At 45.0% G+C, this 26,697-nt stretch overlaps 1 protein-coding gene and 1 long non-coding RNA gene across 2 annotated transcripts in view; one reads left to right on the forward strand and one right to left on the reverse strand.

Annotated features, from left to right (window-relative positions):
* LOC118908138 (uncharacterized) overlaps positions 1 to 16,887 on the forward strand; it is a 22,106-nt gene extending 5,219 nt beyond the window's left edge. The window contains exons 2-5 of the long non-coding RNA XR_005023074.2: positions 11,248 to 11,410; positions 13,587 to 13,834; positions 15,352 to 15,542; positions 16,274 to 16,887. This is a non-coding gene — a long non-coding RNA (uncharacterized LOC118908138). The remainder of the gene's footprint in view (positions 1 to 11,247; positions 11,411 to 13,586; positions 13,835 to 15,351; positions 15,543 to 16,273) is intronic.
* A 1,979-nt stretch (positions 16,888 to 18,866) lies between these two features.
* The window catches only part of LOC130681716 (uncharacterized), a 38,805-nt gene continuing 30,974 nt past the window's right edge, over positions 18,867 to 26,697 (reverse strand). Inside the window, exon 3 of the mRNA XM_057495168.1 lies at positions 18,867 to 19,000. Within this exon, the coding sequence (XP_057351151.1) occupies positions 18,867 to 19,000 (134 nt within the window). The remainder of the gene's footprint in view (positions 19,001 to 26,697) is intronic.

Below are 26,697 nucleotides of genomic sequence, written 5' to 3' on the forward strand. Positions count from 1 at the left end.
ATCCACAGAAAGGACCAATGTGTAGAACAATTGGGATTCCAGGAGGAAAAGAGAGAGAGAAAGAAACAGTTTATTTAAAGATAATAGCTGAGAACTTCTCAAATGTGGGGAGAGAATTTGTGAAACTAATAGATTACCATATTTTCTCAATGCAGGAAGACCTCTCCAAGACACATCATGAACTATCAAAAATCAAGCATAAGGAAAGAATTCTAAAAGTAGCTAAGGGAAAAAAAGATTGTAACCTGTAAAGTAACCCCCATAGGCTATCAGTGGATTCTCACTAGAAATCCTACAGGCCCGGAAAGAGTGGAATGATATATTCAAAGTGTTGAAAGAAAATAATTGCCAGCTAAGAATTCTTTATCTGGAAGTTATCCTTTGGATATGAAGGAGAAATAAAGATTTCCTAGATAAACAAAAGCTGAGGGAGGTCATCAGTCATCACTACATGAGCCTCACAAGAAATGCCGAAAGAGGTTTTTTAAGCTGAAATGAAAAGAAGCTAATTAGTGACATGAAAATTTACAAAAGTATGTGACACACTGGTAAAGGTAAATATGCAGTCAGATCTAGAAAATTCTAAATTTGAAATAGGATAGTGTGTTAACGACTTAACTATAGTATAAAGGTCAAAGGATAAGAATATTATAAATAGGTATAGCTACTATAATTTGCTAATGAATATATTATATAAACAGAAATATAAAACAGGTAATAAGGACATAAATATAAAAAAGGAGTAAAAGCATGAAACTTTTGCAAACTATTGAAATTACGTTTCTATAAGCTTAAAAAGAACTGTTTTATCTATGAGATGTGTTCTGTAAACCTCATGTTAACCACAAGGCAAAAACTTAGAGCAGCTGCACTAAAGATGAAGGTAGAAGGAACTGAGCATAACAGCATGGAAAATCACCAACCTACAAGATTAGATGGAAACTAAGGGGAAAAGAAACAATGGAAATACAGAACAACCAGAAGACAATCTAGATGATGTCAGTAAGCCCTCATTTATCAATAATAACTGTAAGGGTAAATGGATTAAATTAATAAGGAACAGAGTGGCTGGGTGGATTAAAAAAACAAGACCCAATTGTATGCTGCCTATAAGAGCCTCAGTTCAGCTTTAAAAACACACATAGGCTTACAGTGAAAGAATAGGAAAATGATATTCCATGCTTTTTTTGTTTTGTTTTGTTTGGTGAAAACCAAAAACAAGCGGGGATAACTCTACTTATATCAGACAAAGTAGACTTTAAGCCAAAAACAGGAACAAGGACAAGGAATGTTATATTAATGATAAAGAGGTCAATGCATCAAGAAGATATGATTGTAAATATCAATGTACCCAATATTGGAGCACCTAAATGTACAGGCACACATCAGTTTATTGTGCTTCACTTTACAGCACTTCTCAGATACTGCAGTTTTTACAAATTGAAGATTTGTGTCAACTGTGCATTGAGCAAGTCTATCAGTGCCTTTTCCCAATAGCATTTGCTAATTTTTTTGTCTCTGTGTCATATGTTGGTAGTTCTCACAATATTGCAAACTTTGTCATTTTTATTGATTTGTTTTGGTGATCTGTGATTAGGGATTATAATCACTGAAAGCTCAGATGAGAGCTAGCACTCTAGCAATTTTTTTTTTTTTTTTTAGTGTACGAAAAGCAGTGCACTTTATTAGGGAAGTGAGGAAGCAGAAGCACCTTGATAGACCAGGGTGTGCTGCTCAAGGGAGAATCAGCCCCAAGTATTTCTTACTAAGGTATGTACACTTTATTAGACATAGTGCTCTTGCACACTTAGACTACAGTATAGTGTGAACATAACCTTTATATACACCAGGAAACCAAAAAAACCATTAGACTTGCTTTATTGTGGTATTTGCTTTATTGCAGTGGTCTGGAACTATGTCAAACCAACACTAATAGATCTGAAATCAGAAGTAGGCAACAATATAGTGATGGTAGGGGACTTCAGTGCCCCACTTTGAGCAATGGATATATCATCCAGACAGAACATCAGTAAGGTTACCATGGACTTAAACTATATATTAGGTTAAATGGTCTTAATAGACATTTGTAGAATATTTTATCCAACAGAAGCAGAATACATGTTCTCAAGTGCACACAAAATATTCTCCAGGTAGACCATACAATTGGGCCCAAAACAAGTCTTGGCAAATTTAAGAAGATTGAATTCATACCAAGTATATTTTTAATCACAGTGATGTGAAACTAGAAATCAATGACAAAGGAAAACTAGAGAATCTACAAATATGTGGAAGTTAAGTACCACATCTCTGAACAACCAGTGGGTTTAAAAGAAAAGTAAAATTTACAACAAAAAAACATACCAAAATCTATGGGGTGTTGCAAAAGCAGTTTTGAGAGGGAAATCTATAGTGATAAATGTCTATGTTAAGAAAATAAAGAGACCTCAAATGAACAACCTAACTTTACACCTCAAGGGACTAGGAAAAGAAAAAAAACATCAAGCCCAAAGTTAGCAGGAGGAAGGAAATAACAAATAACAGAGTGGAAATAAATGAAATAGAGACCAGGAAAACAACAGGAAAAATAGAACTAAGAATTGGTTTTTTGAAAAGATAAAGTTGACAGATCTTTAGCAAGACTAAGAAAAAGAGAAGACTCAAATAAAATTAGAGGTGAAAGAGGAGACATTTGAAAATTCTTTTTCACTTCCTCAGGCCTCCAGTAGAATATTACCATTTAAACAAGGGCTTCCATGGCTACCATTTATAAAATACCTACCTCTCTGAGCCCCACATTCCCCATCTCTTGTATCCTGCTTTATCTTCTCCATCATACTTACCACTATCTCATCTCATATCCTTTGTATTAACTTACCATCTGCCTTCCCACTGGAAGGTATGTTCCATTGATTGGCACAGGGACTTTGTCTATTTTGTTAATTACTGCATCCCTGGCAGTCAGAACAGCCCCTTGCAAATAGCCTGCACTCAATAATTAAATGTTGAATGGATGAAGAAATCTTGAGCAACTCGCCTCCTAGTGTATACATTAGAGCAAAAGATTTGCAAAAACACTCAGGTGGCAGGACAGGCCGCCTTCAGAAAGTACTCATTTGTTGTATGTCTGTTAGTTCATGGATGTTGTTTGTCCCAAGATAATAATAATTGCATTTCTGTATAGCATAGTTTTTTTTTTCTGGCAGTAGTTGAGAGTGAGACCATTGTGTAGTGTAGCTGCTTCTGGTCTGTGATGTACAAATCTTACCACCCATTGATGCTGTGGTGAAGAATACGAGAGGGATGTCAAAGAATACTTCTGTAAAAAATTTGAAATGTATTTTTATACAAATCTAGAATGAACACAGCAAAGATATATTAAACTCATTAACAAGGGAATCGGCAAGGTGGTAAAGCTGGTGTTGAGCCAGTGGCAAGCTCCTAGCACGTCACAATATTTAGAATGTCGAATGCCAGGCTAGACGCAGACCTGGTTAGTATCATACTGGCCAACAGAAGCATAGCTCGGTGGCCGTCCTTTTCCATGGTACAGAAAATTACCGTGTCTGCCTGAGGAGAATGGACAAATTGTCTTCTAACGTAAAAAAGTCTTGGCCCCGGTGAATAATACAGAGCCACAGAAACAAAGGTGCGTCTGCTAGAGAAGTCGGTCCCTTTTAGTCTGGTTAGGTGGACCTGCACCATGACATTGAGAGGGGCCTTACCCCACCCCCTCTTTGCTTTATTTCCAAGTTTTGGCTAATTTCTTTTACCAGCGATGTAGACCCAGTTATTCTTGGAGTGATTGTACTTAGTAATTTGGGATTCTTTTTAAAGGAGGGATTTCTGCTTATGAAAAATAGTGCATCCTTACTTTCTAGTCCTCAGATCTGAACACCCCATATGACATGTTGGGAGATGAGGGTGGATAAATAGTAAGGTGGCTTAGTTGGAAATCAAGACTTTGAGACAGGGTGAAGAATGATGCTCAGTGTGAGACTACAGACTTTGAATTTAATCATTTGTCTTTCTTTTAAAGCCATTTCTTGGTTAAGAAGTTTTTGTTTTGAGGCGTGTGCAGTGCTTGGGATTTCGTGTAAGCAGGGAAGTGAAGCTGCTCCCGACCTAGTTCTGACTTAGCCCCCGGGGCTGTGCCTTGGTGGCCGGCTGCGGTCCCGTAGGATGAGGTGGTAAAGCCCCAGGCTGCCCGTGAGAGACTGAAGCTGTGTCCTCAGGTCTAGCAGAGGGTGAATATGAAACTACCAGAGCGAAAAAAAAGATGAGAAAAATGAGGAAGGAATTGGATTATCTCATAATCTATGTATCACAGTCGGTATTGTTATTCTCATTTAACTGAAAGGAAAATGAGACTTAGAAATACTAAGTAACAGATCTGTGCAGTTAATGGCAGCACCAAGTTTATTCACCTCCAGAAACGGTTTTATTCTATTTCTTTTATTAAAAATGGCATGTCACTGCCAGTAGATGGTGCACAGACCTCCCTGTGTCTGCCCTTGTGTTCCCACCCTAAGTGCTTCTCCTGAAACCCTGCCAGCGCACAGTGAGCCCCCAGGCTGTGCTCCCCGCCACCTTTGTCGCCTCCCTGCGTGCCCTGCATGTTGTGGTCAGTGGCCGACGCCACCACCCGCCTTCACTGTTCCCAGCACCTCGTCTCCCACCATCTTCTGGAGTCCTTGCGATGATCTTAGGCAGTTGGCAGGGCACATGTTATCACTGCTGTCTTCCAGATGAGAAAGCTTGGGGCTCAGGTAGATTAAGCCCTTTTCCACAATAGCATCGGGTGGTAAGAGTAAGACGTGGACGTACAGTGGGCATCCTGACTGGAGCCTGGTCCTCTGCACACACTGCCACCCCCATGCTGCCTGTCCACTCCCACGGGCCCCCAGGCTCCGGATAGTCCAGTCAGTCTCGTCCACCACCTCTTCTCCCCGTCTCCTTGAATGTTCTGAACGGGAAGACAGTGCTTTTGAAACTGGGCGGGTGACAGACACCACATCTGTAGCACCTGCCTGCAGGGTGAGGGGCCGGCGGCCGACTGCTCCCTTTGCTGTCCATTCTGGGCAGGGCAGGGGCCCTGAACCCAGTCCCTACGTCACTCCAAGAAACGGGTCCTGTGGCCGAATTCCAAGAATCAGCTGGGAAGCAAGTTCTGAAAGAACTCATTTTCCCTACTCGTTATGTGTGGCATCACTAGAAAAATACAGTGTGAGGATTTTGGAAATTCAGATGAAATCAGTGGAAGTAATAAGAATCTTATTTGTAAAACTCCATATTATTCATGTCACAGAGCTTGGGTTTTAGATTCAGACACATCAAGTGTGTAATCGCAACTCTGCTATTGACCCATTTTCTGACCTTGAGGAAATAACCCCTCTCTTCTGTCGCTTCCGTTTTTCCTCCGCTGAAAAGTAAAAGCCAGTGTGGGCCAGGTGCCTCCAGGGCGGATGCTCAGAGGCACCAGGAAGGGCAGGCAGGGCGTTAAACATGCCAACGGACGGGCTGCCGCACCGCAGGCCTACATCCAACTTACAAAGTTTTTATTTTATTAACTATTTTATGTATCTATCCCAGATTTTTGCTTTTATCTTTTTAGACACATATTGATGATAGAAATCAGTGGACTCATCCTTAGAGTTGCCTACCCACTTCCACAGCCGCCGAGGGAAAAGCCCTCCTGCCAAGGAACTGTCTCCATCCCTGGGACAAGAGCAAACCAAAGACCACAAAATTTTCTTCAAGCTGTTAGCACCTGCTTCCCCCAAGTGGCCCAGGGCAGAGCTGCGGGGCTAGGCGGGGCTTCCTGCTTCAGATGGAGTGCCAGCCTACTCGAGGGTTGAGTTAGTGGGTAGAAACAAGGAGAGGAGTTTATAAATATACCTTGGCCTAGCCTTCAGATGTTTCCATATCTATAGAAGGGATCAAGGCTAATGAATCCTAAGGGCAAAAGTCATATAGGAGAGACTAAAAAGATGTTTCAAAGAGAAGTGTACAGAGAGAGGCCATATGGCGTGACAATTACGGTTATAATTCACCGAAACTTCAGAACGTTTACAATCTGATGAAAGCTTAAAGACACTTACCACTAAGTAATAAAAATAGCTGAGCAATGCCATCACAGATCTGTGATCTGTTAGAAAGGCTGGACTGGCAAAAGGAATGAGTGCAGCTTGGGTGGATTCTGCTGGAGCTCCGTCTCCCTCCGTGTAGGAAGGAGAACAAGTTGCTGGGTAAATACTTGGCGTCTACAGAGCAAGAATCCCCGTGGATTCTTGGGGCCACACGACAGGATTGCTGCCTTTGGAAGGGGAAGAAAAGATAAGGCCCAAACTACAGAACAGAAACACACATCTGGGAATTCTGAGCCTCTTGTGATGAGGCTTTCTTGGGTCGTGTGCAAGATCTTTCAGGGTGAACTCTTAGAGGGGTGCCAATGGCTAACAGCCAGAGTGTCACCTGTGGGGCGCACCGCGTGGCAGTATGTCCACCAGGAGAAAAGGCAGAGACATCCGCAGCAGCCCTGGCAGTGAACAGCCGTGCACAGCTACCCTGTTTGTCCACATTCTCTTGTCATTCTTCCAACTGTTTCACAGGACTGTCCTTTTATCCGACGGACAGAAACAACCTCAAGGGCATAGAAAATAATAAAAGTCGTAAAATAACTAGGAAGGGATAAGTTTGCAGTATTTGCCACCTGTTTTTAATATCTTTATTTAATTTTAAGCTATGTAGCTTAATTTTTAGTAATGGCTGTGCTTCGCAACTGCTCACCAAAATTCCCGAACATTTAACCGTCCCCTCCCAGGAGCTGGTAGGAATCCGCTCCAGCACACCACTGGGAGACAACTCGATCGGTTACTAGGTAGCCATGAAAAATGGGTGTTGAAGTTCTCCCAAGTGGATGGATTTGCTAGGCAAGGACAAGTGTGACCAGTATTTAGTAATTCAAGATTGAAGAGAGAAGAGTAAATTACACACTTGAATTCCACTAAAACTGTTAGGTTAGCGGCAATCTAGAGATATTTCTTAAGATTTATCATTGGCTTATTGAATACACTTTTTGAAAAACAGCTTTATTGAGATACAATTTATATACCGTACAATTCACCCGTTTGCGGCTCCGCTGTGGCCGTTCACAGCTCCTTTAACTGGCCGTCTTCAGAAGCTTCTCTCCTCGGTGAGAAAACTGAGCAGATGGCCGTGCTGATTTCCTGTCTTCCAAGTTTACAACTACTTCAAAGCGATTTGATTTTATTACATAATAGTACATGCAACAGTCGCTTTTTCGGGACAAACACTTAAAACATTCTCAGCAAAGTGGCTTCCTTGATGAGCCGCCAGCCAGAGGACAGAGCCCTGCGGGATGCGAGGCGCCCGCCGGCGGGGGCAGCTGGGTCGGGGTCCAGTCTGCAGGGAAGGCGCGCCCCGGATCCAGCAGCTCCTGCTGACCGGGTGTCGGACACCGTGTGCCCCGCCCCACGGCTCGCGGTGGGGACCAAACAGAAGAACAGGACACGGGACTGAAGTTCACTGTGGACTTACACATCAGTGGCTTTCTATGAGTTCTAATCAGTGCACTTACTATGAAGTGCCTGCTTTTCCAGATGAGGCCCTTGTGGCCCAGGGAGAGCGGCTCCCCTGAAGGCGCGCGCCGGCCGGTGGCGACGTGGGCGGGCCAGGCGCGGCCGGGTCCGGTGTCCGTGAGCCCGGGCCGGGGCGGGGCGGGGCTTCGGGGGCGGGCTGGGGCGGGGCCGAGGACCTGCTCGCGGGGACGCAGGGGCCGAGGTGCCGAGCCTGCCGCCAGGGGGCGCGCCGGCTGCTCCGGGGCCGGCGCCCCAGCCTCCTCGGCCAGCTCTGGCGCCCCGGGCTGCCGGCGGGGAGCCTGGGGAGGAGCCCGCGCCCGCGGGCCCTTGACGGGCCTGCCCCCGACCCCAGGCCCGGCGCGGGGGCTGCGCGGAGGAAGCGCGGTCTGCATCCGCGCTCACGCCCAAGGGGCCCACCCACGGGCCGCGGGCCGCCTGTCTTCATCTACTTTCGGGACCGGATCAGCCAGCGAGGCCATGGTCGCTGCACGCGGGTCCGAGTGTCCCCCATTTCTGCCTCTGCCCAAGGCGGGTAACCTAGGCACTGCTCACTGGAGGGGTTCACTTACTGCCTTCCAGATTTCACCCGCTTATCACAGCAGTTCGTCTGGGAACCAGGCCTGCGATTTTCTTCCTTCCTCTGCTGGGAGTCGGGGGCCCCGGGAAGTAAGGGAAGGAGAGCCGTCCAGGCATCAGAGACGATTAGCCCGGGGTCAGGACTGCCCGCGCATGCAACTGCTCTGTGCTCTGCTGCTCGGCTCGGACCAGCGCCCGAACGTTTCATCTCCGTCACACGATGGTGTGATTCCGTTCTCAGTTAACATTACGGCGCAGTGGACTTGGCGAGTCCCAGCTCATTAAGGGCAGCTTCTGTGGCATATTTAGGACTTACTGTGCTCGTGGCAGAGGGCGGGTTGAAGAGGCCAGAAGAATCCTGCATGTAGATCTAATTTCTGGTAGGTCCACGGTGTATACACACCCACTCACATTCCATGGTCACCTCGCCGAGTGTGATAACGGAGCATGGAAGTATGCACCCCCACGAGGAGGCTGGGCAAAGGAGGGGCTATATATGCTCTTCCAAGCGCAGATCTGGACAACTGGGGGCAAAAATGGAAGCTGCCACATTCTGGAAGCCTTCCTGGACCACCCCTCCCTAACACTGCCTCTTCCTCAGTCTCCCTAGGACACCGATCGTCTACACCACCCCCAAGGTCCTGCTTGGTTATGTAAACTTTTTGTTATTCTCAGTTTAGGTATATTTATCTCCCTGGTAAACTTGAGAATTGGAATCCGGAATTGTGTTCCCATTCAATGTTTGAGCACAGTGCTAAGAGCATCTTAGTGCAGCCCCTGCACATAGACCTGACATATGCTTTTGCACTGTTTAGGAAGAAGGAATGCTTAATCTGATGTTCTAGGCCTGTTTTTTTTTATATATATAGTACTTTATGTGTGTAATATATAATATATATACTAAATAAAAAAATGACTATTAGTGCAAATGAATTTAATATATTATAGCAGATGGAAGTGGGACTTCTTTGGCTGAAAGAAGCCTGCCTGCCTGACTTTCCCGCAGTGACAGCCCTTCCTCTCTGAGCAGGGACCATGAAGGCAGTGGTCTGAAAACCATTGCTTTATAATCCCCATTCTCATAATAAGCATTTGTCACATTGTTATGATCATCAAAGCAAAATCATTTGAACTGGTTTAGAAAACTGTGCCTACCTTTATCTTCTTGATAAGCTTGTAGGTAGCGTCATTAAAGCTTTATATCTGCAGGCTCTACCCTTCCTCGTTTGAGGACCAAGACTCATCAAGGAGATTAGCTTCATTCAGGTGCTGGCTGGCATGGTCTGGTATTAATCTTGCTGCTAGAGATGAAGGCCTGACATGCTGCTGTGTGGCTTTGGAGCCTATACACTGTATAAACTTTATTTGTTTAGATTCTTCTCTCTTTCCTCCAACGTCTCTCCCCAGTTTATCTCCACGGGAGCTAGGTGTCTGCCTCAGTTTACTCACTAGTACATTATTTATTGCTGCCAGGCATGAGCCCTGTTTGACTCCAGCCTACCCAGTTGGAGACTTAATATCCTGTAGCTCTGGCCAGGTGACATCTCTGGGGAAGCAGTTCTCAGCAATGTGGCCCCGCCAGTGGCTATGATTCTTTAAAAAAGAAAAACAGATTCTTGCTGCAAATAGCAATGCTGTCACGCTTACCACCAGTTTGACTTGGGGTTTCACCTGGCACTGGGATTCATGGGGAAGGGTCAGTCTTCCCACTGGGTCAGTTTTTCTGGTCCCCTTACCTTGTTCCCTTCAGGCTTCCTTTGTCTATCTTCACTAGACTACGCTGCGACAGTTTTAGCATGTTGAAAACCTGAGCCTCAGAGGTTAAAACTGAAACTGAACATTATATAGCTTAGCAGTTCTCAAAGTCTAGTCCCCCCTGTGGGTCCTTGAGATCCTTTCAGAGTCTGTGAGGAAAAACCTTTCATAATTACACTGACTTTATTTGCCTGTTTGCACTGATGTCACTAAAGCGATGGTGGGTAAAAGGGCTGGTATCTCAGAACAGATCATTGGCCCTAAACCATGCCAGTATGCATTTGTCCTCACCATGCATGTGCTGTGAAAAAGCAAAAAGAAAAAGCTTGCCAAAAGCCAATTCCACCCAATAGTCACCTTGGTGAATTATGAATTCTGTTAACCTCAACCCTTGAGTCTTTGCACTATTCCGTATAATAGAAGGAGAAGTGTGCACAAAGTACTTCTCCTGCACTCTGAAATATGATGGTTATTTCTGGGAAAACACAAATGTGCAGTTTAAGTTGTGAGGGGACCTAGTGGCTTTGCTCATGGAACACCAGCTTTATTTGCAAGGATGACTGACATATAAACGGTGATTGTTTTGACTTGGGTATTTGACAGACATCTTAAAAAATAGGCCAAGTAAGCCTGGTACTTCAAGGGAAACAACTGGCAGCATGTGTTATATGTGATGAAATTAGAGCATTCAAGCAAAAATGCGAATATTGGAAAACTAATTTTTTTTATTTCTTCACAGTGCCAGAAGAGGGAGCTCTCTCTATGTAGGGAAAACTTCTGGGGCTCCTTACCTGTTGCTCACTAACTTGCCGTTGACATATACTGACTGACTGATTAGCTTCCAATTGATATGGTCATTCTCTGTTACTCTAAGAACAGGATCGAAGGCTGGGAGTTCCTGGGCCGAAATCCCTACACAAAGCTGAGTCAGCGTGGTGCCTGAGGCCAGCAACTCAGCATATTAGTTTCACTGTTTTTAAGATGATGAAGAGATATTAAACTTTCCTGCCACCTGAGGGCTATTATTATACAGGACGATTACTTGGTATTCAAGTTGAACTTTGAAATCAACTCACTGGCAGAGATGGAAAAGCCACAGGCTCAAACGAAATCCAACTGAAGGGTTGGTTTCTTGAGGCACAAAGAAGTCCAGGTAGGATGTTTTTGAGCTTTCAATATCAGGGTGGAGGAATTTGGTAGTCAGTGCTGTACATATCAAAAGGGACCATGGGTTCTGGTGGTCAGCTCGAAGAGTGATGGGGAGCAACACTTTAAATGCATCATCATGGTAAAGGAGTTTTATTCCTGTAACTTCCAGATGGAAACCAGTAGGTTCCTCTCTCAGCCTCTGCAAAGCCAAGTCCATGTCTTGAGATGCTTCTCTAGACGACTGAAGCCGGTCTCGGAATGCACAGCCAGTGTGCAGGGGCCTCTGAAGTTCCCGTGAAGAAAAGGGGTTCTGGACTGGCATCCTTCCTGAAGTAAGATTCTGCTAGTGCATCTCTCTTATATTCCCAGACAAAGAAATCAGTACAAAACCCAGTTATATTAATGCTTATCTGAGGTTATTAACATTTGGCTTTTCAATTTTTTCAGTTCAGTTTATTTAAACACAGAAGTTGAGTTTTTTCTCTGTAGTTTTCTAGACTTGGCATTTAGAGAATTATCTCAGTGGAAGATGGCTGTAATCTGTGGGCTATAACAGAGTCCCAGCGACTGAGAATGGAATTAGACGAGGAGAAACCACATATGCACTGAGAGGGGGCAGGCAGTCGTGTGGAAGGGGGAGAAAAATCACAAGTTTTAGATCTTTTTTCTACTTCTGGTTACCAGAAACTTACGAGTATGGTCTGGGGGAGGACACACAAGCGGACTAAAACAGTGGCTTTATTTTCCCCTCCTCTGTGTCCGTCTGGCTGACTTCTATAGCTGGTTGAAATCTGGAAGAAAGGGATAATATAGGAAATTAACTCTCCGTTAAGGGGACAGTTGAAAGTTGTTTGAGATGGAGAAATAACTTGTGTGGCTTTGTTTTGTTTAATCAAATTAAATGTTGTTCTATGGATAGATTAATTGAAATGAAACTAAAGACAGGAATAGAAAATTCAGTAAGTCTTATGATCAATGGAGAGTATATATTGTTTGATAAACTTGATGGAATGAAATTGTGTGTATTTATTTTAGTAAGTAGTGAGCAATGTTTAACTCTTTAGATGTAAAGCCCTGTGTATTTTTTTGGGTTCTCCCGAGAAACAGAATCAATAGGATAAATTATAGAAATATTGTATCTATGTATCTATATTGAGATAGGATGAGCGGGAGATTGTGAGGAATTTCCTCACATAGCGAAGGAGACCAAGGACTCATAGGATCTGCAGGCGGCGGGTGGGAGAGCAGGTGGGGTTCCAGTCTGAGCCTGAAGGTCTGAGAAAGCAGGTCAGGCAGAGGAGATAGATAGGTAGGTAGGTAGATAGAGAGATAGATGATGGGTAGATAGATAGACAGATAGATAGATAGATAGATACATACATACATAAATACATAGGTAATTCTCCCTTACTTAGCCCTTTTATTCTATTGAGGCCTCCAAGGGACTGGATGAGGCCCACGGTGCAGAGGACAATCTGCTTTACTCAGTCCACCAATTCAAATGTTAATCTCATCCAGAAACACACTCAGAGACACATTAGAATAATGTTTAACCAAATATCCATGTTTAACCAATACCTGCTGGCCCAGTCGAGTGACAAATTAACCATCACAAAAAAAGTCAGCCTAACACTGGATCCCGCCGGTCAGAATAGCATTATTTACAGTACTGCAGGTGCCGGAAATGCAGGAGAATGGGTTGGTTTGATGAGTGTAGCTGAGGAATTCAGTCACTCTGAGTGACCGAGCCTTTGTGCTCACTTTAAGAGCCTAATAAGAGCCCACAACCTTTTATACAAGACATACAGGCGACATGCAGGCCTTTCAGGAAGGCAGCACATATATGCATGCCAATATTTCCTATATTAATGAAATATTTATGGTGATAACTTAGAAGAACAGACTAGAGTCAGTATAGAGTTAATTGAATTCTTCACATTCAGAGGATGGACAACTGACTCACGTAAGGTCCAAGAACCCCACACTACAATAAAATTTCTAGGTATAATTTGGTTCTCTGAAGGCAAAATATTCCAGACCTGGTCATCAATAAGATAGGTTGCATACTAGCTCCTACCAGCGAAGAAGCGGCTCAGAAACTGATAGGACCATCTGGGTACTGGAATCAGCACAGACCACATGTGGGGATAATATTAAAACACATTTATGAAATAACTAGGAAGAGTACGTAATTTAGAAGGACAGAGACTCAAGAGGCAGCTTTATTTATTTGAAAAATGCTGTCAGAACTTTTAGTACATTGGTACCAGCTAATGAGGACTCTGAACATAGACTTTCTATACTCACAAAGGTTTGCAGCCTGGTCACTGAGGACTAAAACACTGCAGGACCCCGAATCTTAGCCAACTGGTTTTAGACTAAGTACTTCCCATGGCCCAAGATCAGTAATTCACCAACCCAAAGGCTTGCCTGGGAACTCTGTCCGAGGCCCTGTGTTACTCAGAGCCACTAACTGAAAATAAACCGTTTATACTTAAACTCCAACAGCATATTCTGGAGTGGGTAAGGCAGACCCCTGATAAACACCGGGGGGCCTCTCCTGACCATAAAGCCTGCCATGGAAGTAGTGTATTTCCAGGTAGATGTACAGCTGGATGGCCGGTGCTCTGCATTCACTGAGGAAATCCCAGCAGTGCCCAAAGCAGACCTGTCAGGATTCCGAGGGGTTGGCAACGGGGACTGCCCTCACCCACGACACGCAACAGAACAGATGGATCAGCCTCCGTGGCACAAAGGTACATGGGAAGGCTGTGGCCTTGAGGGCTACCGATGGTCTGACTGACAAGAATCAGGTTCAGGAATCAGCGCCATGGCTGAACAACCATAAAATGGGTGATTGAACAATGTTAAGGGAAATCAGAATGAGGAATATCTTTTCTCAGACTAATAGCAGTAGCTAATGGAGTAGCTCTTTGATCAGGTAAGTGGTGGGAAAATGACTGGAAAATAGGAAATAAGAGCATATGGGGTGAGGTCATAGTAGAAAATAGTTCAGGCTGACATTTCCATACTCATCACACATGCCTGTGCACATGAGGGGGACAGCTCCGACGTAAACAAATTAAATAACCAGGGAGACAAACTCACTAGGAAAACTAAAGAGGCAAAGAGTCCTAAAATTTATCTTAATGCAATGATTCATGGCTAAGGAGGAAACCTCTTCAAAACGGAGCCATACATAAACAAGAAGGACAGTTCTGAACACATGATACACCAATTGATAGAATCATTGTGTGGGCCTATCGCCAAAATGTGTGCTGGTACGCACAGCGCTAGAACAAGGTTGGAGAAAAGAGAATGTATATACCTACAAATACCCCCATTTCAAATTAGGCAATGTAAGAATTGCCAAAAGTTTAAAGCTTGGAGGTCACTGATGAATACTCCAGGTAAGGTTAAAGCTGACAGATGCTTCCAAATTGTACCAACTGATTACAAAGAGTCCTGGCCCATATCAGAGAATAAACCATAGGCATGTGCCATTGTAGACCCATGGTTGGGAATAGAATTACCCTATCCTTGCAGAAAAAATGATCACAAATCAATCTACCATCAGAGCAGTAGAAATATGGATTGCTTGCTATGGTATCTCAAACATCGGAAAAACAGAGCAGGCTGCCCACTTCTCAGGGAACCCAATACAAGAACGGGCTGAGGCATGATGTGGAATTCCCACTTACCCTACACCCAGCCACCTCTGGATGAACTGGAAGGTGTTAACAGCCTGCCCAAGGAAAAGCATGGTGGCTTACTTACTATCTAGATATGAAAGCTGGGATTGAAATAATGTGGGAGGTGTTATGAGCGCTGAACTGTAGCCATAGGAAGGATGGGAAGACTCCCATTGAATTAATAATGCAGGCACCCACAGAGATAAGAACTAGCCCTAGCAACATCCCAGGATCTAAATGAAAAGGGAGAGTATTAATTAAAAAACCATAATGATGTATATACTACTGGGGAAATCATCGCAGCCTGCCAGGAATAAAACCAACTGGGTGACCACAGGCAAAGGTCTGTCACATCACATTAAAGAACACAATGAGATACCCCTATACAAATCTCAGGCATGAAGAATACCATCTTTTACAGTGACAAGCACTAGATGCCTAATATTTAGGGGACTGTGATTCCGGGGTGATGCTGACTCAGCCAATATTGACAAGAATGGCCACAGTAACTATAGATTTCCTTGAGTGCCACGGCAACAGTAAGAATTAACAATTTAGAGGACACTTCCTTTATTTTGCAGGCATGAAGTTATTCTGCATTTGTGTCCTGATCAGTATGGCTAAGTGGGCCGGGTCAGCTGCCTGTTGGCCGCACTGTGTTGCCTACTGCTCGCTGCTGGTTGCCGTCCTCATTGCAGCCGAGGACACACCATGACAGCCCCAGTAGTAGCGGCTGTGCCCTCGTCCCGAAGTGGAACGGCCCCTTCTTTAGGTATAAATAGGCTGAAAAATTGATCATTTACTACAGTCCCAATTTACACTGTTAATTTTCTAGTAGGTGACTATGGTTAAGCAATAGATACACGGATACTATGTCCATACTTCAAAAGAACAGGGACACCTTGTAAGGTGTGTAGAGGGCACATTAGAAAACTTAGCATATAATACATATCAGTATCCTTGGTATGCATTCAGGCTTCTGTCTCACACAATAGCTTTCTACCCCAAGAATATGGGAACCCATGTCAGTCATGTTGGAATCTGCAATAGTAGCCTGTACCTCAAAATTTAATAACAGAGATTTCAAGCCATATATAGGTCCCCAAATTGTGCTCAGTTTTACCCACCCTCATTTACGTCCAATGGACAACCTGTGCCAAAAACAGGTTACCTAAAAGGCAAGGAAACTCTAATAGTAGTTGTTGAACTGTAAAGAGGATTAATTGGAGGAACAGTAACAGCCTCTTTTTCTCAATTCCAAACTTATCAAGTCCCATTAAAATAAAAACATTTTAAAACCAAACAATCTCAACACACACTCAATGGTGGCTTTGTCATGGCTAGGTGCACAGATGGGTAAAATTAGCAACATACTACAAAGCATGAATGAATTTCACACCAAAGTAAGTACAGCAATGGAGACTCGACATAGAGCAGCTGGGGAAAATGCTAACAATAATGAAATACTAAAAGCAGACATACAAGATGCTTCTCTAACTGTAGATTGTTGATGGCTGCAGTGAAGATTCGTTCATATGTGGAAAACTCCTAGAGGAGCTGTAATCGCCAGACGATCCTGGTCACCTGGGGTAACAGATAACCCAACCCAAGTCAAGTCTGTGCCACACATCCTAACGGCTGTGATTCCTTGGGCAACTGTGAAATCAGAGTATTGGCACATAAAGGGGGAAACATGACATTGGGATCCCACACTTTTATGATTCCCCAATATCAAAAGGGAGGGCGGAGCCCAAAGGCCATAGAAATCCCCCTTATGACAGAAAGAAAACAGGTTCCTAGGGATATGTTGGTGGAATGGAACCAAAATATCTTTATTATTACTGCCAGATCATTGGGTATACCTATGGCACAAGTATCTATGACAGAATATGGCCTCGTTGCCCCTCGACCAATTACATGTACTGTGGGAAACTGGACCGTAAGAGTTTGCACCAAGCCCCATCTCACTCTAACCCATTAGAATCAAGAGAAAACTAAGGAGCAATATGCTGGGATGTATAGAAATAAAACAGATAATGTGACAACAGAAGGAAAAAGATATTCAAGGTCAATAGAAGATACAGGAGCTATTAAAATAACTGGAGGACTATTTCACATTAAACCTCCTACAATTAAATAAATATAAGTCATACATTAGAAGACTTAAGACAAGTAAAAGAATAGTTGCAAGATGTTCTAATAAAGTAACTAATAGTTTATTATTTATTAATGATAATGTAACAAAGTCAAAATAAGGTGGTAGGAATTGAAAAGAATAAAAGCGTTCATTTCCTTAAATAATGACAGCCTTGAACTCTTGACGTTATGGCAATCTAACGCATACTTGCTAGTTTTATGCAAGCTTATATCCCCTGGAGCTTTTTAAAACTGTTATTTTTTTGGAAATGTAATTGTCAAGGAAGTTAAGCTTAGTGGTTTAACAAGCTTAACTTTTAGTCATTTGTTGATTGGCTATGGTACCATGTTAAAGAGTTGTTATGCTTTTATTGATAATATTAGGAATATCAGTGCTTACAATGGTCATTAGGCTTTGATTTAAAAGAATGTGCATCAGAGGAAAAATACTCCCCAAATAAGATGAAGTATTATGATTAAGACTATAAGTGATGTAGAATCACAGGGAGGGTTGATATTTGGGTGAACTTAGATTTGTACAGGGTATTAGGTCCTTAATATTAATTAGTATGTGAGTGACTTGAAATCACAGGACATATTGGTCCGATATGATTTCAAATATTTATGACAAAGACAAAAAAAAGTTGTTTTTTGAAGTGGTAAAAAATGGAAAGATGGAGAAGGCTCATGTGACAGGTATCTCACCAATGATAATGAGAAAATTCCTGGCCGACTACATTTCTGGAGAAGGTTAAGCTGTCATCGGGTTTAAGCATTAGGCCCTGTTGGGTGACTTAGCCCAGCAGAAGTGACCCCATGTTGGGCCTGTGTCTTTCTTTTTAAGAGCTGTTGTTTTGATATCATGTCTTATGTTCTCACCCAGAAGAAGTCCCTAGCTCAGTTGCTGAGGGGCCCCACTGGGGGAATAGCAATAAAAACATATTAAAAAACACTAATGGCTAGAGGACATTTAGCCTACATCACCCAAGCCTGGAGCACTAGCCGAGAGTCCGTTCCTGGCAGGGCCACACTCTGCTGGCGTGAAGGCTGCTCTGCAAGGCCGTGGGGCCGCCAGCTCCTGCGGTAAAGGCCACTGTCCCCCTGGCAGCGGTGAAGACCATCTGCCCATCAACACCAGGCCCAGACGACTGACCAACCGTCCCCAGTTTAAGAAAGGTACCGGGGTGGGGTTCCCTGGCCCAGGAAGCCCCGGAGGCGGGTGGGGGCAGGCCCAGCTTCCCCAGGCCTGCAGGGTCTCCCTGGCTGACCGCTGCCCACTGCACATGCGCTTCCGCGCCACCCAGGAAGCCCAGAGCCCGTCCCAGGAGGTGTGGGGAGAAGCCTGCCCCGTACGCGGGCAGTTGGAGGGCCCCGATCCGGGCCCTGAGCTGCGCGACTGCGCGGACTGCCCCCGAGGGCACAGCTGCCGAGGGCGGGCCGGCCGGCCTTGTCCTGGTGAACCAGAGGCCCGGCTGGCGCCCCCCAGGCCCCTGGGCGCTGTGACAGCTGCGGAAGCCCCCGGCCCCGAGGCGGCCAGTGCAGGTGGGACTGGGGGCTGCCGCCTGGAAAGACTGTCCGGGGCGGGCCCCCTCCGCCCCGCAGGCGCTGGGGTAACGGCGGCCCAGCCTGCGCTAGCTCGCCGTGGCCGCTGCTGGTGGGGGGACCGCGCTGCGCGGCCGGGGAAGCCGGAGGGCCCGAAGCCGGAGGGCGCGGAAGCCAGGGGCCCGGGAAACCGCAGGACCCGGGGCCGGGCAGTGGTGGGAGGGGCGCCTGGGGTCAGCGGCATGCGCCTGATTCCAAGCCTGACCTACGCAAGTGTCCGTAATCCCGGACCCGTGGCCGGAGGCAGCTGGGCCGCATCATCGGAATGAGTCCGGGCTGGCCGGCTCCCAGGAACACATCGGTTCCTCACTTACTGTCAAGCCCAGGACCCCGTCAGGCAAATGGGACTGTCACCAGGTCAAATCTGCCTCGTGAGAAAGTTTTCCGAGAGGTGGGATTTTCCGGGAAGGAGGCTAGGAGGAGGTCGGACGGCCTGAGCCCCGCACGCCTGCAGGGTCCGCAGCCTCCCCAGGCTGGCTGACAAGGTAGGTCCTGCGCATGCACGGGCCACAAAGTCAGGGTGCCGGGGCCTGGGGCCGGGCAAGTATGGCCAGGTAGAGCTGCCTCATCAGAAAGAAAGATATTGGGTGGCAGGCTCCCTCTGTCCTGCAGGGGAATGCCCCGTTTCCACAGGCCCGGAGGACCCGCGCGGCCCAAGGCCAGCTGATGAGCACGTCTGTGCACGCTCACGCACAGCAGCTCACGCACAGCAGCACACCCGCACACCCGAGCCAAGGGTGGGAGGAGCCCGGCATGGGATTGGCCTGTTGGGAATACAAGGCATCTGCCTAATTCCAAGCCTTAACCTACACAAACGGGCACATTCCCCCTGAAGGCAGAATGGGTGGAAACTGGACTCCCTTGTCAGGGCACGTCGGGCAGGCTGGCCAGGGTATCCTTCAGTAAGGACCCCAGGGTACCTTGTTTGCTGGAGAAATCCGGGACCCCATGCGGCAGCCAGTTTATAGCAGGTGCACCGGCAAGATTTTCGCGAGGGTGGGTCCCCTCCACCCTGGAGGCCGTTTGGGGGTCAGGGACTAGCTTGACCTCCAGGGGCCTGCAGGGTTCAGGCCTCTCCAGTCGGCCCACTGGCTTGGACTAGGCATGTGTTTTTGAGCAGTTCAGGGTAGCCAGGACCTAGAACAAGGCAAGGGTCGGGAGAGGCCTGCTCACAGGATCCGGCTCTTGTTGGCAAGGCGCATGACTAATAGCAAGCCCAGACGTGCCTGGTGGGCGACGTTCTCTCTGATCGCAGAGCTCCAGCTTCCCCGGCAGCTGCCCCTGGGATGGGCAGGGAGGTCTGGTTGCAGTGTCATCTAGTAAGACACACCTGGAGGTCCCGGATGTGGGAGAAGCCGGTCCAAATGGGGACTGCTGGTTGCCGACTTGTAGCATCTGCCTCAAGGAGATTTTTAGGTGGGGTGGGTCCACACTGGGGACTATACTGGGGTTGGGGCCAGGCCCCAACAGCCCCATATGCCCAGTATCTGCCAAATGGGTGGGTGCTGTGCAAATAAATGGCTGCACAGTTCATGTTACCGGCGATCTGGCAGAGACACCCGGGAGTCCTGGTTGCTGGAAAATCTGTGAGTCCTAAAAAAGCATCAAGTCAAATTGGGCCTGACTGTTGTCCATTTAATATAAAATGGTGAAAAGCTCTGACATTTTCTGAACAAAAAGCTAATCTTGAGGTGATGGTTGCAAGTTTTATTCCAAGAACATTCGGTAATCTTTATTTTGCATAAGAATTATTTGCATAAGAGAAGTATTAAAGTGGTACTGATTATTTTTAGAACCTTTGAATACCTTTTTATAGAAATGCAGAAGACACGTGTAATTAAAAAACTATATATAAACAGGAAAATATCCCAAGGATCTGGGTAGTTAAGTTACAATTGTTCTAAAATAGTCTCTCAGGTCATTTTGTTAGTGTGGGAAACTATATAAGAGTATTAAGGGGCCTTGTTGATTAAAAGTTATGTATAGTAACTACTACATAACTAGTGGAGATAAGTCAGGAAGGAAGGGAGAACAAGGGAGCTGTTGGGCAGGGAGGTGCGATGGCAGGAGAAAGAGGCAAGAAGCGGAAGGAGAAACAGGAACGAGTACTCGGTGTGAGTAAGAACAGAGCCGCCAAGTCCCCAGTTCCCAGGGTCGATTCCAGTGTGGCCCTGCAGAGCCTTGCAGCTATTCTCTCCATACGTCAGTCTATTTTTCTTTCTGCTGAAAGTGACTTTACTAAAATACCTCCATTTATGCCATTCCACTGCCCTCACTGCCTCCTTTAGTGCTGCCCTGTTGCCCTCATTATGAAGCTTAAACTTAGCCATTTTCTTCCTGGCCTGGCCCCAGCTTCCCCTCGCAGCTTTGTCTCAGCTCACCGGAGAGTGCGCTGGTTGGAATCCTTGAGCACAGGGACCCGGCTTTTATTGTCTTTATATTCACAAAGGTGGTGGATTCAGACTGCACGAACTGCGGTTCTGGTTCTCATGAGGATTTGGATTGCACGTCAAATCTGGTCATTATTGTTGCAAAGAAACCACAGGCCCCTTGGAGGCACTTATATCAAAGCCCATGTCAGTAATCCAAGACTTAATACCTAGTCTAGTTGTTGTTTTAACCAAACCCCCACCGCCCCTACCCCACCCCAAGAATGTTACCTTTAACCAGCCAAACGGGCATTTCTTGCTCAACACTAGGAGGTAATCCCCTTCTTTGCTTTAGGAGGGCGACCTCGTCTAAAACAATGCAGTCATTGTTAATCGGTTTCTTTTTTTTCCCTGTCTTCTCTCGGCCTTTAAAAACCTTTCCTTTTCTGCAGCTCAGCAGAACTCGGCTGCCCAATTCATGAATGATTCAGTAAAGCCAATTTGATCTTTTAAATTACTCAGTTGAATTTTCGTTTTTAAGACTACAATAAAATTGTCATTTACAACAGTGGGGAATCCCTAGAGGCTAGATTTAAACTCCATAGGGCAGGGGCCAGTTTTGTCTTTTTAATTTCTATAATCCCATGCCTAGCAGATAGTAGGTACTTGAAAATATTTATTGAATGAATATGCTCCTTTGACTTTAATTTTATAGGAGGGATTAGGAAGGGAGGTGGGGGGAGTGGCCTGTCCTTACTATGTGACCCTGTCTTGAGAATACTTACAGCTTTGTGACTTTCACTTTGGGCTTTGAAATATTCTCTCTCTCTCTCTGTCAAGTGTGATAAGAAGATCTTTTTCAATTGGTTGATGAAATCAGGGCTTCCCACTTCTTCACGGAGCCACATGGTTTTCATTCAGACTGGTTTTACATTTGATTTTAACAGACTTTATAGGGATTTACTAATTATATACCATGACTTAGTGAAAGGCAGCCACTAGTAATGGATTTTTGTTAGACTTTTCCTTGATTTGTAAGTTATTTTACCTTATATATTAAGACGAAGTTTTTTAACACAAAGTTGTATGTAGATCTATTATTAATCCAATGGCATTGTACTATTTAATTTATAGAAACTGTTTTCCTTTAATTCATTTTTATAGGATTTTAAAATGGTAAATTCTGCCTTTTTTGCATATTTGCTTGATACATTATGGACAGTCATTAGTCTTAAAGTTTCAAATCATTAGTTTTAGATGTTTCCTTTAAACAACCTGGTGTTGGATTTTGCATTTTAACCCAGTAAGAGAGCTATTTTTTTAATGTGGTAGTTTAAGGCATTTACCTTAATTTATATAATTTGTGTTTCTTGTGTCATCTTGTTATGTTTTCTTTGCCTTATGTTTTAAAGTTTTTCCTCATTTTGCTTTATATGCTGTGGATTTTTGGGGAGAAGTCATAGATCTTCATTAGTGGCCACATTGACATGTTTCTAAAGTACTTTTAACCTGTATTTTTCAAGGTTTCTTAAAGAGTGAAATTAGACTTTAAAATCCTTCTCTTACTTTGCAATCTTTATGCTGTCACTCACCTCACTGTCAGTTGCATGTCTTACGGAAAGCCAGGGATTGGCAAGCGGGGAAAGGACAGAAGCAACAATGGAAACACTGCTTGGACAGCGTAATTTTGCTTTGCCTATAGTTGTAAAAGCAGAACTGCTGGTCTTCTGTTGTATTGAGAGAATGCTTGGTATATGTGACCTTTACTTCATCAAAGTCCTAACCCGAGTGTGCCTGTGGGTTTATACTCTTATCAAAGACTGTTTGCAGGTTGTCTTTTTGGGGGAACATTTTTGCTTTGAAAGTAAAAAAAGGAGCAATAGCTTAAAAATCAACCCTGATCCATTGAAGTTACCTGGAGACTTTCATTAGGTGGTGGAAACATTGCAGTTAGCAAAGAAATTATGAACTAGGCATTTTATGTGGCTATTAACACCTAAATATAGCTGCAGATATATAAAGGCCTGTTGAGGGAAAGAATCTTAAGTCTCAGATCATCCTCCCGTGATGGAATGTGGCCAGACATCAAAGACCCACAGATTTTATGAGCTCTCTGAGAAAATTTTCAAGGGGGTTTGTAGTTTGGCTACTAATACATCAACTTTTAATCATTTGATACCAGACTAATGAACTTTTCTTATCACATTTACACTGACCATCTCTTAGATACTGCTTTTCTTTTTGATGGTTTTTATTGATTATGAAAGGCACATATTACTAATAGATGTGAAGTAGACATTTATTATATCTTTCAAAGCTCTTTACAAGAGAAATGAGCAGACACAGACATCTGGGATGGTTTAGATGAGGCCAGCTAGGGGCTAGGCAATAAACTTTCAGAGTTCTATGATAATGCAGGGTTCTTCAGTTTTGAATATTGATTATAAGAATAGAATCTCAGGCTCATTTGCCCTAGACTGTAAGCTTCTTGAGCATGCAGGCCATGTCCTATTCATCTTTGTTACCCACATGGACAGTGCCTGGAATATTGTGGGCCCACAGTTGTGAATATTGAAAGAATTGATTGCTTTACAGTTAAACATCCTCTAGTATTTTATGATCATCTTTTAAGGCCAGCTTTTCTAAAATTACAAAAACCTAGAAATAAGGCCACCGAGATTTAACTGACATTAATTACATTCAGTGGGTTTAAGCTCAGATTTATTTTTAGCTTATTTTTGAAAGGGCCCGTGAGCCAATTATCTCCAATATTTATCTCTAGATTTAAGTCTTACCTTTGTAGTTAGCAAACTGCTATGGCAGGAATTTCTATCTGCTTGTGAAATTTGCTTTCTCTTAATTACTTCTTTGACAGCTACCCCTTGAGCTATTAAATATTATGTTACTCAGTCAAAACTGTCAAGCAGTGTTTGCAAAGCTCATGGGATTATGGTTGTATACATTTATAGACAGAGGACTTACCTCTGCGGGAGAGAGGAAATGACAAGGTACAAGATCAGGTTAACCTCACAGTGGAATAATGTAAAAAGTTGTCAGCAGTGAAAAGAAATTTTCTTGTCACATCACATAAACACTTAGATTGCTGCATCATTCCAAAGCAGTTTCAAAGCCCTTCCCCTGTGTCAGAGAGGACCCCATATTCACAAATTATACGTGGCTGAGAGAGCATTTAAAAAAAATGTGTCCCAAATGTGACTTCATCCAGTGGGGTCTCCCTACTGTCACCCGTTTAGTGATTGTAATCCCATTTCTTATAAAACTGCTTTGGGGCCTGGATTTTTTTCATTCACCAAGTAAATGTTTATAGAGCATCTGCTCTGTGGTGCTTCTATGTGATGGGGATAAAAAGAAGAAAAGACATGGTTTCTACCCTCTGTTGGATGGCAGAAAACAGCCTGACAGGACGCGGTGAGATATTCCATGAGGGCGGTGCAGAGACAGGGGCACCCGCTCTAAGTGCCCACCTACCTGCCTCGTATAAAGTCAGCTGCTGCCTCCTGGCAGGACCAATCACTTGTCGCAATTCATACTGGGAAATTTAATAAAGTATCCTGAAATTTCTGTGTTCATATAAAACATCACATGGTCCCATTTTCCAGTTTTTAAGTTTCTTTTATCTGTGGTGCAGAAATAGCCAAATTCAAAAAAGTCGTAAGTGTGAAGGACATGCTTCCAACATCATGTTTTCTGTGGGGCTTGCTCTCCATTCACTAGAAAAGAAATGGAGCAGATGTGAAGGTGAGGCCGTCACTTCCTGCATCTGCAGCATCTTCAGGACACACAGGTCACTGGCTGAGGTGTGGATCAACTATACGAGGGGTGGGTGTTCCCGGGATGCGCACCCACCTCTCTCCCACATCAGGTCCAGTCAGGAAGCCACCCTGGGAGCTGGGAACAGAAGAGGGAACACAGTAGCATCTGGAGAACACAGAGGCAGCTGGGACAGCGCTCGGAGGAGACGGAGGCAGCGTGAGAACCATGTTAGTGAGGAGAGAAGCCATTCCTATGGGGCTGCATGGCAGAGATGTAGTAGAAAACGTTAGAGGGTGAAGAGGGAAAGATACAGCAGAAGAGGGCCACACTTCACCTTTGAGAAAATGAAAATAGCTCAAGAATTTACTGTAATTCTGTTATCAGAAAGTAGGTTTTCCAAGACCTTGCAGAGTGGGGACTTAGTTTTGGCCTCTGTACTGCATAAGCCAGAACCTCCGTGCAGTACTTAGTGGAGAGATCTGTCCAGCTTTCAGTGCCTCTCTTAGGTGCCCCCTCTTAGCCCCTGAGGCGGGCTCCCAGCGTCCATGTGAGTGTATAACAACTCTGCCCTTTCTGTAAAGCCATAGGTGTTTGGTTTAGGGGTGAGAATTTGACCCAAGTTACTGGGAATCTAGAGCACTTCCCTTCACGTTGCGGGCGCTGTTAACTCAAGCCGGGAAGCTGTGGCAGTCCTCTTGGGCCGCACAGGCTCGAGCAGGGGACGCTGGTCGGTGCGAAAGGGGGAAGGGAGCAGCTGGCAAGCAGACCCCTTGGAGGCAGAGGGTCCTGTCTGGGTTTTGAGCAGCTTTCCAGTTTCTGGAGCCAGTCCTTCTTGAGGCCAGACTGTGTGTCTGGCCTGTGTTAGTCCTGCACATTTATCAAAATGTCCTTTCTTTTGCTTAACTGAGCTCTGTACTACAGAGGACCTGAAAAACGTGGCATACATGATTGGTTTAACTGTACAATAAGCCATATATTCTTATTCTCCAGTGAGAATTCTGCCATTCCCAGCTGACCCCGTTGTCTTCACAAAGGCCCGAGATGCCATCGGTACAGTCCGCTGTCTGGGCCAGTGGGCGCCCATCCGATGCCCAGTCTTGATTTGGGGCCCCGAGTGGGCGAGGAGCACTTCCTACAGAATGCCGCCTCCTCACTGTCGGTCAGGGTGTGCTGGGTGCTCTGCACCAGCGTCTGTGTTTTGAACAACCTGGTCTTGATGAGCACGTGTAAAGGGCTCTGCTACTAAGGTGTCCTTAGTCACACAATAATAGCTGCTGCCGTATACTTGTGCCGGGCACTGTGCTTAGGATTTGCCACAGATGGTTTGTTTTCACGACCTCATGAAGGGTGTGCTGTGATGCTCCCCCTCTGACCAGCAAGCAAACACGCGCAGAGAAGCTAAGTGGGCTGCCCAGTGTGAGAGCCAGAACACAAACCCGGCCCTGTAGGCTCCAGTCTCTGCTGCTTCCGCAGAGGCCCCCGTTTTCCCCAGCTTAGGTGGGAGGTATGCCACAGGGGGTCTCTCCAGGTGTCCAGCTGAATTTCTCTCTGGTGCCCGAGCCACCCCACAGGCTGTCTCCTCTTCCTGCTCTGTAGCTGGCGTTTTCTGCCCCAGGGACTGGCTGTGGCCATTGCTTTTCTGTTGCTGAGTTCCATGGGGTGTTTACTGCAGAGATGCAAGGGCACCCCTGGACAGCTGAGGAAGATGAAAGAAATTGCCCTTTGAATCTCCCGTACTCCCCAAACCCAAGACTAAAGACCCCGAGACACAACAAAGGAAATACTCTTATGCAGTCTACATAATCCTCCATAAAAGACAGTATCTGTCACGGTCTTTGACATGAACTAAGCTGACCTGATGGCTGGTTCAGCCTCATGCAGGGTCATGGGTGTGACAGCCTGGGATCCTCGACAGATTTTGGTGGCTTCTATATATATATATATATGTATATATTTTTATTTCTTAACCTTGGTTAATAGATGCACTGCTGTTATTTCTGTTAGTAAATTTGGTTATAGTTTTTCAATATATAAAACTTGCATATG

This window comes from Manis pentadactyla, chromosome 19 (assembly GCF_030020395.1).
Source record: "Manis pentadactyla isolate mManPen7 chromosome 19, mManPen7.hap1, whole genome shotgun sequence".
NCBI lineage: Eukaryota > Metazoa > Chordata > Mammalia > Pholidota > Manidae > Manis > Manis pentadactyla.